This window comes from Salvelinus namaycush, chromosome 3 (assembly GCF_016432855.1).
Source record: "Salvelinus namaycush isolate Seneca chromosome 3, SaNama_1.0, whole genome shotgun sequence".
Classification (NCBI taxonomy): Eukaryota; Metazoa; Chordata; class Actinopteri; order Salmoniformes; family Salmonidae; genus Salvelinus; species Salvelinus namaycush.
In genome coordinates this window covers 31,965,255-31,978,403 of record NC_052309.1, presented here as the reverse complement: position 1 = coordinate 31,978,403, position 13,149 = coordinate 31,965,255, and the positions used below count along the sequence as shown (strand labels likewise).

At 40.6% G+C, this 13,149-nt stretch overlaps 1 protein-coding gene across 4 annotated transcripts in view; it reads left to right on the top strand.

Moving 5' to 3' along the window:
* The window catches only part of ncor1 (nuclear receptor corepressor 1), a 117,797-nt gene extending 115,215 nt beyond the window's left edge, over positions 1-2,582 (top strand). For all 4 annotated transcript variants that reach the window (XM_038975628.1, XM_038975621.1, XM_038975615.1 and 1 more), the window contains one exon: positions 38-2,582. In XM_038975628.1, coding sequence (XP_038831556.1) covers positions 38-234 — 197 coding nt within the window. In that variant the 3' untranslated portion in view covers positions 235-2,582. The remainder of the gene's footprint in view (positions 1-37) is intronic.
* The last annotated feature ends 10,567 nt before the right edge of the window (positions 2,583-13,149 follow it).

Sequence of the window (13,149 nt, the reverse complement as noted above, 5' to 3'; positions counted from 1 at the left end):
CCCTCTAAAGACTATCCTGTCTCACATCTCTCTCCAGGCTCTATGCAGTTCCCCTATAACCCCCTGACCATGCGCATGCTGAGCAGCACGCCCCCCACCTCCATGGCCTCCCCCTCCATGCAGGCCCAGCAGCCCCCACCAGGAGGCCCTCTGGGGTCCCAGCAGCAGCGTGTGTGGGAGCGGGAGCCCCTACTGTCGGAGCAGTATGAGACCTTGTCAGACAGCGATGACTGAGCACTGCCACTAGAGCCCTACCTGCCCCTCATCCCACCCCAGAGGAAGGGCAGGCCTCTCAGTACAGGCCTGCCTGCCCACCCCTCCCCCCAAAACAAGCCTCACTCACTGGTGCTGAATGAGTGTGGGGAGAACAGAGGGTGTGGGGGTATCCTTTTTGGTGCAACAGCACCCTCTGACTGCCAGCAGTAAGAAAGGCAGCGAGTGACTTCTGACAGGCTTTAATCTTCAGGATAGACTGACTCCCTTTATGTTCAGAAGCATTGGCAGACAGCCTGTCAGGACAGAGGAAGCCTGGGTGGAGGATATGATGAAAGATAAAGAACTTGTAATGTATAAATATGAAAAAACAACACAAAATACACATTTCTTTGGGGGGGAAATTGTTTTGATTTTTGGAAAGATGCTTTTGTCTATAAGAAAAATAATTGTATGTAAATAGAGTAACTTTCTGCCGTTTTTTTCTTCACTTGATTATTCTTATTTTAATGTTGCTTTTAAATGGATCCACTTTGTTTTTGAATGAATGGGGGAGGAGCAGGGTTTAATCTTGAATATCAGTCTGTCCCTCCCTGTCCATCTCTTACCCCCCCATCACAGTGAAGCTGAGAGACAGAGGCCCCCTATCCACCTGACCACCAAGCACCACCAAAGCCTGAACATTGTTGACATAAGTGAATGAAACAAACACACACGTTAACATTTTAGTTGTGAGTTTGTAATTTGATGCCTGTCTTTGCAACACTGTGGAGAAAGATGATGCATGGATGTAACAATATTTCTGCTGATCTAGAACTTAAAGAAAGCTTTTGTCCGTCACCGCACCATTGAGAAAAACAAAACCAATATCTTTGGAACAAGTTGAGAACACTGGTGTAGGAGCAAGCAGAAAGGTGAAAGAAGACTAATAAGCTTGATGTTGTTCCTTCTCCTCGTGACTACTTTACTTCTGGGCCCCCATGTTGATCTGAACTCTGTCAATGAGCCAATTGTGTTTGGATTAAGCTGACCACCACCAAGGTGGGTGTACTGTATGGCACACAGTCTGACCCGTAGCTGTCTCTCTAGGGTTTCCAACCAGTGCAGAATGTTCTACTTACAGTACTCTGCAACCCACATTGTCATGGTAACTAAAGTACGTCAGGAACCTTCGCCCAAGATTCGCCCATGCCTTGTGGCTGGAGAAAAAGAAGGCAGCTTTAAAATAATTTTCTCAGAAATATTTTGGTGTTTTTTGTTTATTTGTTTTGATTCCGTAGTCCCTATCTTTTTTTTTTTATACTGTCCTGACAGTAAACTGATCTGTGTGATTTGTCTTTTATGTTTTTAGACAACAAAAAAATACAAAACTAACCAAACATAAAGAATGGTCTGCACCATTGTTGCACTTTTTGCTTTGTAACCTTTGACAACAAAAGCATACTACCTGTTGTATAACTTATTCAAGCTCCTGCAGAGGATTGTACTGAGATGTGCTTTGACTTTGCCCATAATTAATGGAAACCTGGATGTTTATGACCGAGTTCCTGTCTTTTGTAGCTGGTACATGGTTTTGTAGTGTGACACATGCAATTGTTTTACTTTTGTGTATGGTACAGTCAAGTTAAGGAAGAGTTGCTTTTTTGCAGTCATGGTGACTATTCAAGTCCATTGCCTCTTAATCTATTCTCTATTAATATCCAAGATAAATATCAACCGTTTTGTCAAAAGACTAGGTCAACATTGATAATGACAGTAATGTTCCATTGCAAGACCCTTTTTCGGATATGTGAAAGCATACCATGTTTTTTGGTTCTCTCAGCTTTTGCTTCGCTTAAATAATCCCAATCTGCTCTAAACCTGATATTTCCTTGTTTTTTTCCCGTTTCATTTTGCTTTTGAATTGTTTAAAGTCCTAAAGCTGATGTTCAGATTTTTATTTTCTATCTTTTCAACATCAATTTTATTCATCCTATTTTTGATGGGATGTCAAGTGTTTACAGCGGCAATGAGAAAAAGGTTACGAAACTTGAATCTTAAAAAATAAATCGAAATGAAGCCCGGAAAAGACTAAGTGCAACTTTTCAGCTGTGTCTTTGTCCAAAATTGCACCTTATTCCCTATATAGTGCACTTCTTTTGACCAGAGCCGGTGCACTATATATGGAATAGGTTGCCATTTCGGAGGCACCAACTCTGTCAAACATCGTGGTAACTTTTTTTTATCAGTTTAAAAATTTGAGACTTGAAAACCCGTGTATCCCATGATGTTGAAATGCAATGTTTGTATCGCACAATGTCTCTTAGTAGTATATTACAAGAGTTCAGACCAATCAATAAAGTGGATCAGTTCTCCACCTCTGAAACGGGGATCTTTTGTTTCTTTCTCGGATTGGTCATTGGCTTTGAGACCTCTATCATGAAGTCTAGGTCAAGAGGCTAATAGCTTCATCAATACAATGCAATGCTCATCTATAATGACTCATAGTATAGTGAAATGACCACAACCAAAAACAATCAACTTTCAGTGCAAATTTTTTTTATTTGGTATGCTGAAAGAACGCTCAACGGAACAGCCTTTTCACATTCCGGCTGAAGACCAACAGACTGTAAATCAGGCCAAATGTGTAGCATTCTTTTGGCTGGAACGTGGGATCTCTGGAATGAGGTACGCCTGGAAGACAAGACAACCTTTTTTTTTAGAGGGTCTGACACACGGGTGTGTCTTGGTGGTGGAAAGGACACACCCAAGAAACACCCATATCAAACCACACCTCCAAGACAACTCGTGTTTGTTTCAATCATGGCTTCTAGCATATCTTTGAGGAGCCGGACAAACAAGGCGAAATCAGTAAGTTAAGCCCTACTTTAAACCAGATGTCTGGCCCCTCCTTTGTCCTCAACATTCTACATCAGCCAAAAGATGAAGCAGGTTTCTTTGGGTCAGGTAGGACTTCAGTACTGAATTGGTGAGAATTAAGGTATTCTTCTGTTGTCATGACTTCAAGGCTAACAGTTAAAGATGACAAGTAGCAAGCCCTTTCATAGTTATATAGGCCTGCTCATTCCAAGAACAGAGATGTCATAAATTTAAGAGATTGTTGTGTCTTTGGTGTTGGTGAGGTAGCACTGGTCACTGTACACCAGCGTTGAGAAATTGGGGTATGTTTATGCAGAGATGGATATTAGTCTGTCCCATATTTGTAGTTTGGTTTGGCAAGTTGAGATCGCAATGTATAGGCTGTTTACTTCACTGTCTAGTCTGTGTCTACATATGACTTGACATGGAACAAGAGCACACACATCTTGGCCTGCACCTCTCTAACTTGGAAAAGAGGAAATATATCACTTAAAGCAGTCCGGTGAATGTTCTCTGCGGATAACACCAGGTTTCCAATAATTATTTTCAATAACTTACTCTGCATTTTCTCCACATGGTCTAGCTTTTTGGTTGAAAGGGGACCTGTAGGGTTTGAAATCAGATCTTTGTAACCTATGAGAAGAGAATAAGTTGGACTTTTGTTAATTATTATTTTCTAGGACTTTTGTCTATCCACAAACATTTTGGCACCCTTGCACTTTTCTTAATAATTAAATAATTCCCTATTTCTTCTAAAAAATAAGTTAAAATTGAAAAAAAAAATCAACATTTTTCAACAGAACCAATTTGATTTTTGTAAACTTAAGTTTACAATTTTAATTTAGAAAATAAAGACATGGCACGGACAAAATTAACACCCTGGAGCTTAACTCAGCAAAAAAAAGAAACGTCCCTTTTTCAGGACGCAGTCTTTCAAAGATAATTTGTCAAAATCCAAATAACTTCACAGATCTTCATTGTAAATGATTTAAACACTGTTTTCCATGCTTGTTCAATGAACCATAAACAATAAATGAGCATGCACCTGTGGAACGATCGTTAAGACACTAACAGCTTACAGACAGTAGGCAATTAAGGTCACAGTTATGAAAACTTAGAACACTAAAGAGGCCTTTCTACTGACTTAACACCAAAAGAAAGATGCCCAGGGTCCCTGCTCATCTGCGTGAACGTGCCTTACGCATGCTGCAAGGAAGCGTGAGAACTGCAGATGTGGCCAGGGCAATAAATTGCAATGTCTGTACTGTGAGATGCCTAAGACAGCGCTACAGGGAGACAGGACGGACAGCTGATCGCCCTCGCAGTGGCAGACAAAGGGTAACAACACCTGCACAGGATCGGTACATCCGAACATCACACCTGCGGGACAGGTACAGGATGGCAACAACAACTGCCCGAGTTACACCAGGAATGCACAATCCCTCCATCAGTGCTCAGACTGTCCACAATAGGCTGAGAGGCTGGACTGAGGGCTTGTAGGCCTGTTGTAAGACAGGTTCTCACCAGACATCACCGGCAACAACGTCGCCTATGGGCACAAACCCACCGTCGCTGGACCAGACAGGACTGGCAAAAAGTGCTCTTCACTGACGAGTCATGGTTTTGTCTCACCAGGGGTGATGGTCGGATTCACGTTTATCGTCGAAGGAATGAGCGTTACACCGAGGCTTGTACTCTGGACCGGGATCGATTTGGAGGTGGAGGGTCACAGCATCATCGGACTGAGCTTGTTGTCATTGCAGGCAACGCTGTGCGTTACAGGGAAGACATCCTCCTCCCTCATGTGGTACCCTTCCTGCAGTATCATCCTGACATGACCCTCCAGCATGACAATGCCACCAGCCATACAGCTCGTTCTGTGCTTGATTTCCTGCAAGACAGGAATGTCAGTGTTCTGCCATGGCCAGCGAAGAGCCCGGATCTCAATCCCATTGAGCACGTCTGGGACCTGTTGGATCGGAGGGTGACGGATAGGGCCATTCCCCCCAGAAATGTCCGGGAACTTGCAGGTGCCTTGATGGAAGAGTGGGGTAACATCTCACAGCAAGAACTGTCAAATCTGGTGCAGTCCATGAGGAGGAGATGCACTGCAGTACTTAACGCAGCTGGTGGCCACACCAGATACTGACTGTTAATTTTGATTTTGACCGCCCCTTTGTTCAGGGACACATTATTCCATTTCTGTTAGTCACATGTCTGTGGAACTTGTTCAGTTTATGTCTGTTGTTGAATCTTGTTATGTTCATACAAATATTTACACATGTTAAGTTTGCTGAAAATAAACGCAGTTGACGTTTCTTTTTTGCTGAGTTTAGTACTTGGTTGTACAGCCTTTGGACAAGATAACGGCCAAGAAATGCTTCTTGAAGTTGTAGCCATCAATGAGCTTTCTACTGGCAATTTGGCCCAGTCTTCAACAGCAATGCTCTAATTCTTTAATGTTAGAAATGCCCTTCACCAACTGCTGTTTTCAGCTCTTGTCATTTCTTGATTATTATGTGTTTGATTTATTTGTGTACATGTTTGACTTTTTTCTGCATTGTTAGGACCATAAGCTTTTCACTGCACCCGCTATAACATCTGCTAAACTGTGTATGCGACCAATAAACTTGGATTTGATTTAGGTTATGGATGTGATAAAGATCTGGGCCCAGATTCACAAAACACTTCTTACGCAAAAACTTAAGAAGCTTCTTAAGAAAAATAAGAAGTTCATAAGATAGTTCGTAAGTGCAGTTCCTCAACAATATAAGATTTAATGATTTTCTTACAAACTTCTCAAATATCTTACAAATCTTAAGATTTTAGTGTTCGGGTTCGGCAATTGTTTTAGCTAGCTATCTAGCTAGCAATGGCAATCATGTTAGCATATTTCTTACTAAGATTAATGTTCTAAAACATGTTCTTGGGTTTGTGAGTGAATTAAACTTGTTCAATTGCTTGCATGAGCTTTTTTCTCACTACCCTGAGTTTAAGACAAGGGTTTAGCTATCATGAAATTAAGAACATTTCCAATAACTTTCTTTTCAAGAATCTAATTTCTTCTTAACTTTTTGCTTAAGGAGAAACAAGATACAGCGCAAGAAAATTTCCAAGAACCTTTTTGAGGAATAGCAACTTTGCTTAAATGTATTCTTAAATCTATAGTTAAGGAAAAAATGGCAGTTAAGAAGAAATTTCTTCTTAAAACTTCTTAGGTATAGGGGGCGACATTTTCACTTTTGGATGAATTTGTGCCCAAATTAAACGGCCTCGTACTCTGTCCTAGACCATATGATAAGCATATTATTATTACTATTGGATAGAAAACACTCTGAAGTTTCTAAAACTGTTTGAATTATATCTGTGAGTAAAACAGAACTCATATGGCAGGCAAACTTCCAAACAGGAAGTGAAAATTCTGAAATTGGTCGCTGTGAAAGGCATCGCCTATTCAATTGCCTTATATTTATGGATCTGTATGCACTTCATACGCCTTCCACTAGATGTCAACAGGCAGTAGAACGTGGAATGAAGCATATAGCTTCATGTGGGACCGGATGTGAGCCTTTTGGAGTGACAGGTCAGGCATATTTCCAGTTCTTGGCCACGCACAGAGGGCATGTGATGTCTTTGTCTGCACTGCGTTAGATAGACATGAAGAAATGCTCCGTTTGGGACGTTATTGGATATATATGAGAAAAACATCCTGAAGATTGATTCTCAACTGAGTTTGACCAGTTTATTCGACTTGTAATACCACTTTTTGAAGTTTTCGTTCAATTGCGCAGGTGTTTGGACGCGTGTACTACACATGCTAGCCAAAGTTGCTAATTCGACAGAAGTAATGGACATTATAAAACAAAACAACGATTTATTGTGGAACTAGGATTCCTGGCACTGCATTCTGATGAAAGATCATCAAAGGTAAGGGAATATTTATGATGTAATTTCGTATTTCTGTTGACTCCAACATGGCGGAGAATGGCTGAGTGCTGTCTCAGATTATTGCATGCTGTGCTTTTTACTAAAGTTATTTTTTAAATCTAACACAGCGGTTGCATTAAGAACCAGTGTATCTTTAATTATATGTTAAACATGTATCTTTCATCAAAGTTTATGATGAGTATTTCTGTATTTCACGTTGCTATCTGTAATTACTTTCGCTATTTTGGAGCCATTGCTGAACATGGCGCCAATGTAAAACCACGATTTCTGACTATAAATATGCACATAATCGAACAAAACATAAATGTATTGTATAACATGATGTCATATGACTGTCATCTGATGAAGTTGTTCAAAGGTTAGTGATTCATTGTATCTCTATTTGTGGGTTTTGTGAAAGCTATCTTTTCTGTGAAAAAATGGCGGTTTTTTGGGGGGTATTGTGGTGAGCTAACATAAATATATGTTGTGTTTTCGCTGTAAAACATTTTAAAAATCGGACATGTTGGCTGGATTCACAAGATGTTTATCTTTCATTTGCTGTATTGGACTTAGGCTGTATAGGCTAGGCTATGCTAGTCAGCGTTTCTGATGACAGTTATCCCGGATCCGGGATGGGTGGTCCAGAAGAAGGTTTTGTGAATCTGGGCCCTGGACTCTTCTCTGGCCACTTCAGAACAGTATTTCTTCTTGAACCATTCCAGGGTGCTTTTGATCTGTTTGGGGTTGAATGTCCTGATTGAACACCCACAACCTTCAACAGAGAGACAGTTTTTGGACACTTGGTTGAACATTGCACTCCAAAACAGTTTGATGATCTGCTGATTGGGCTCTTTGCTGGGCTTTCCAGCAGGACAATGATGCCAAAAAGCACCCAGGAATGGTTCAAGAAGAGATGCTGGACTGTTCTGGAGTGGCCAGCTAAGAGTCCAGATCTGAATCAAATCCAAAACTTATAGCGAAATCTGAAAACGGCAGTCGGTGGAGGGCACCCATCAAAGATGGAAGAATTAGAACATTTTGCTGCTGAAAAGTGTGCCAAATTGCCAGTAGAAAGGTGCAGCAAGCTCATTGATGGCTACAAGAAGCATTTGTCTGCAGTTATCTTGGCCAAAGGGTTTGCAACCAAGCACTAGCTCTGGGCTGCCAATAATTGTATCTTTATTTTCTCAATTTAAAGTGTCAACTTAAGTTTACAAAACTAAAATTGGTTTTGCAATGTTGTAGTGCTCCAGTTCTCCCTGTCAAAATAAGTAACAGAAGACTTAGAAAGCATATCAACTCCTGTAGAACCTAATTTATGTTCCTTTAACTCTGCCTTCTAGGGAGTTTATACAAACTGTCATATCATACCATTCTGATAGATTAGAAAATGTTAGAAAACGTGGTTGTAAAATTAATAATTTGGTTGTTATTGCATTGGTTACCTCGAGGCAGATGCTCCAGGGGCAGAGTGGCCCACACTCATTGAATATGGCGCAATTAAATGTTAGAGCAATCTCAAGTAAAACCTTTCTCGTGAATGACCTCATTACTGAGCGCAAAGTTGATTGCATGTTTCTCACTAAAACATGGCTGTCATCAGACTGTAGTGCCGCTCTTTTTGAAGCCTCCCCCCGGACTACAACTTTTCCTACTCTATTCAGAAAAGGGAAAAAGAGTGGGGGGACAGTCTCTATTTTTACTAATGCTCTCAGCTGTAAGGACATTTCGTATGGAAGTTTTGGGTCTGTTGAGCATCATGCTATACTGTTTAAATGTCATCCACCAGTGCTGGCCATAACCCTGTAAAGGCCACCAAAGCACTGACCCACTTTCTTTACTGATTTATCTGAACTATTGTCTATTGTCCTTGAGAACTATGATAAAATCATTGTGTTTGGCGGTTTTAATATTCATGTTGACAAAGAGACTGACTCCAAGGCCATTGAATTTATGAATATTTTGATCTCTATGGACTTTATCCAACATGTTACTAGGCCCACCCATAACCACATCCATAGTTTGGACCTAGTTATTAAAGGGTCTTTCTATAGACATATTGTTGATGTTGCTTTATCTGATCTGATCACCACTGTATTTTTTACAACCTTGTTGCCCATAGCACAGGGTAATACTGAATGCATTATTAAGAAACGCTATCTCACCTCTGAAGTTGCTACAGGTTTTATTGAGTGTATGAACAATATTCCGCCACATATTCTACCTTCCTGTGATGATTTAGTTGATAACTTTAATAGCAAATTAAGGGCAACCATTGTTGCCATAGCTCCAGTAAAATAGAAAAAGGCCACGTCCAAATGGAGAGCCTGTTGTATGAGTGAGGAAACTAATAATTTAGCAGAAAGGCAGACCTGATGAGATGTTTGATGAGATGTGCCATAGACTAACACGTAAAGGCACTATGGATTTATGTTCCCTGGTTGACACAGACATGCTCAGGAAAGTGATATCACAACATATGCCTTCTACCTGCCTTCTCGATCCTATCCCCACCACCTTCTTCAAAACAGTTTTTAATTGCATATCTGAAGAAGTGCCAGCTATTGTTAATCACTCCCTGTTCACAGGCACTTTCCCCACCGCACTAAAAACTGCTATGGTGAAACCCCTTCTGAAGTAATCTAGATTCTTCAGCACTTAGCAATTTTCACGGCAATCTCCAACCTTCCATTCTTAAGCAAAATTCTGGAGAAATTGGTTTACAAACAGCTAAATTATTTTTTCAAGTGCCAACAGCACAGAGACAGCCTTTGTTAAAGTGTAAATGATCTTAAAGCCAACACAGATGCCAAACAGCTCTCTGTCCTTGTACTCTTAGATTTAAATGCTGCATTCGACACTGTTGACCATGATGTCCTCCTGGACAGACTGGAGAGGCGGGTTTAGGGCGTATTTAACCGGTCAAGAGTTTTTTTTGTCACCCTTGGTGAACATACATACCACATGTGGCAATCCACAAGGCTCGATTTTGTGTCCGGGACTGTTCAGTTTATATGTTACCCCTTGGCAGCATTATCAGAAACCACAGCATTGATTTTCACTGCTACGCAGATGATACACAACTTTACATTTCTGTGTCACCAGAGGATTTTAGCTCCGCAGATCAATTATTAGACTGTATTAGTGATTTAAATACTTGGATGGCTCACAACTTCTTTCAGTTAAATTAAGACAAGACAGAGGTACTTATTGTTGGAGCCAAAGCACAGAGAGAATCTAGTCGCACATTTTAATTCATGGGCAATAAAGACATAACACCAGGTTAAAAACCTAGGTGTTATTTTAGATTCTGAACTAAACTTCGAATCACACATTAGGAATGTGACCAAAATAGCTTTAGACCACCTGAGTAACATTGCCATGGTGCGGCCGTTTCTCACTCAGGCTGATACAGAGAGACTCATCCATGCTTTTATTACCAGCAGACTTGACTACAGTAATGCCCTCCTGTCTGGTCTACCCAAGAAAGCTATTGGTCAACTGCAAAACTTACAGAATGCTGCAGCACGGTTACTGACCAAGACCAGACGAAGAGCACACATTACACTGTTTTTAATGTCTCTGCACTGGCTGCCTTTGAGTTTTTAAGAATACATTTTAAGATTCTTCTATTGATTTTTAAATCAATCCACAGTTGTGCACCCCAATACATATCAGACATGCGTTAAAGTTATGTACCCAGTAGGTCTCTCAGGTCCTCTGGCACTGGCCTAGGACCACGAGGCAGAGAAAGGCAGCCTTTAGTTATGCCTCCAGCCTCTGGAATAGCCTGCCAGAGAATCTGAGGGGGGCTTGAATCAGTGGACATATTTAAAAGAGATCTTAAAACACATTTTGAGCTTTGCTTTTCCTTAGGGTGCATTTTAGTTGTTCAGTTTGTCATTCTTTCGTTTTTTTACATTATGTTTGTTGTGTAGTAAATCTTTTATTTTGATTGTTTATTTTTTGAAATCCTGTACAGCACATTGCGTTGCATTCCATGTCTGAAAAGTGCTGTATAAATAACGCTTAATTTGATAAATACAATAAGGTGTGGTGACCATGTTTTTATGTATTTATTTATTTAAGAGGAAATGGGAAATTATTTAAGAAAAGTGCAAGGGTGCAAATATATTTGGCCCAACTGTGGATGATTAGACTACCTTGTGGTACTCACTGATTGACTTTGACACCTTCAGTAACTTCACCGGTGTGGAGTTATCAGCATCAGCAGTATGACATCTATGAAGGTCCTTGACAATTACTATGTCATTGTATTAGTCTGCTTGTTTGCATAATGAAATATCTGGTGTTCAATGGCGAGGGTACATAAAGATGGCGGCCCCCATACTTACCACAAATGACTTGTTTGCTAAGTTCACCATATTGTACATTGCTCTCCGTTACTGTTTTTTTGTATCAGCATCAGCACAGTATACATGATCCAAATTCTAGCTCCTAGACGGCGGCAATTTGAAAAAACTAAATAGTAGAATGGTTCAATGCACCAGTAAATCATCACATTCTTCTTTTTCTTCTGTGGATTTTATATGGTGGTTGGCAGCCAACTTTAAGGTGCATTACCGCCACGGTCTAAATCCTACCCAATAATCTCATCTCCCTAAGGAAACTAAATACATAATTAAATACTACATCCCCTGAAGATTTCCCCAGCAGTTCACTTAATCCGGGCTATGAAGGATTATTCACTTCATTCAACCCCATTACTCCTCAAATCGAATAACAATCGCTCCCTTTCCCTCACATATTTCTGGCACTGTAATAGAACATGTTCCACTGTCTCCATCTCCTCCTGACAATGATCACACCTCCCAGTCGGATGTTTCCTCACCAATTTCAATGTACTATTCAGCCTTGTGTGTCCCAGTCTCAGCCTTGTGATTACCCTTTCCTCCCTTCTCTCTCGGCCTGAGGACCTCCCTGCCCCCACCTTTTCCTGGATCTTATACAGGTGTCTTCCCTTTCTCTCCCTGTTCCACAACTCTTGCCACTTATTTTGAACCACTGTTCTTATTAACCCATTGACTTCTGCTTTACTGATTGACAATTCCATCTCAACATTAGGATGTTTAATAGCCTGCTTGGCGATCACATCCACATCCACCTCCTCATACTCCTTTACTCTGACATGAGCTGGTACCCAGAGGAACATGACAAAGACCCCTATCTGTTTCACCCTATGCAAGCACTGCAAAACCTCATACAATACATCCTGTCTACTCTGAGACATAACCAAATTTAAACTCATCAGTGCTGCACGTGAGTCAGAGCAGATGACTACCCTGTCTGGCCTCACCTCCTCCACCCACTTGCAGCTAGTAGTATGGCCAACAACTCCATTGAACCATGTCGCGCGCCGTAGTTTAAGAACAGTGCTAAAAATAATGTCATATCTGAATTTCTCAAATTGAATGCATCTTCGCTATTCATAAAATATAATTGGAGCAACTGAATGCAAGTACCCAGCTAGGATTGCTAAACTGAAGTCTACACACATATTTCATCTCACATTAAACATCATACCACTTTTGCATAGGACTCAAATTCATCCCAGTAATTTTATGGGATAAATACAACCTAAACCTGCAACAAGAAATATGAATAAAGCAGCTAGAGAAAAACCTTTGCCTGATAAACCATCAGGGGATAGATTTCGCCATTAGCCATCTGAAATATAGCAGTTCAGATATTTAATCATATGAACTTGGTCAATTACCAAATAGGGCTATCTTCTGTATACCACCCCTACCTTGTCACAACTCAACTGACTGGCTCAAACGCATTAAGAAGGATAGAATTCAACAAATTAACCTATCACCCATTTCTTAAACGGAACGAACCTGGGAGGGACCTACAGTGTAGCTGAATTTGTCGAATACAAACTCTCGTTTTAGTTGCAGAACGTTTGTACCTGCTGTATTCGGCGCATGTTACAAATAAAATTTGATTTGAGTAGGACATTCCAGTCACCTTTTTTACTAATATCAAATGTTTTCTATTGAAATTTGGCGCCATCTACAAGGTTAAAAATAGACGTTGCAGTCAAACACTTGAATACAGTAGTTGCAATTTAAAAACAACTTACCCTCCCATCCTGATGGTGGCGCCAATACATAGCTTACTTCC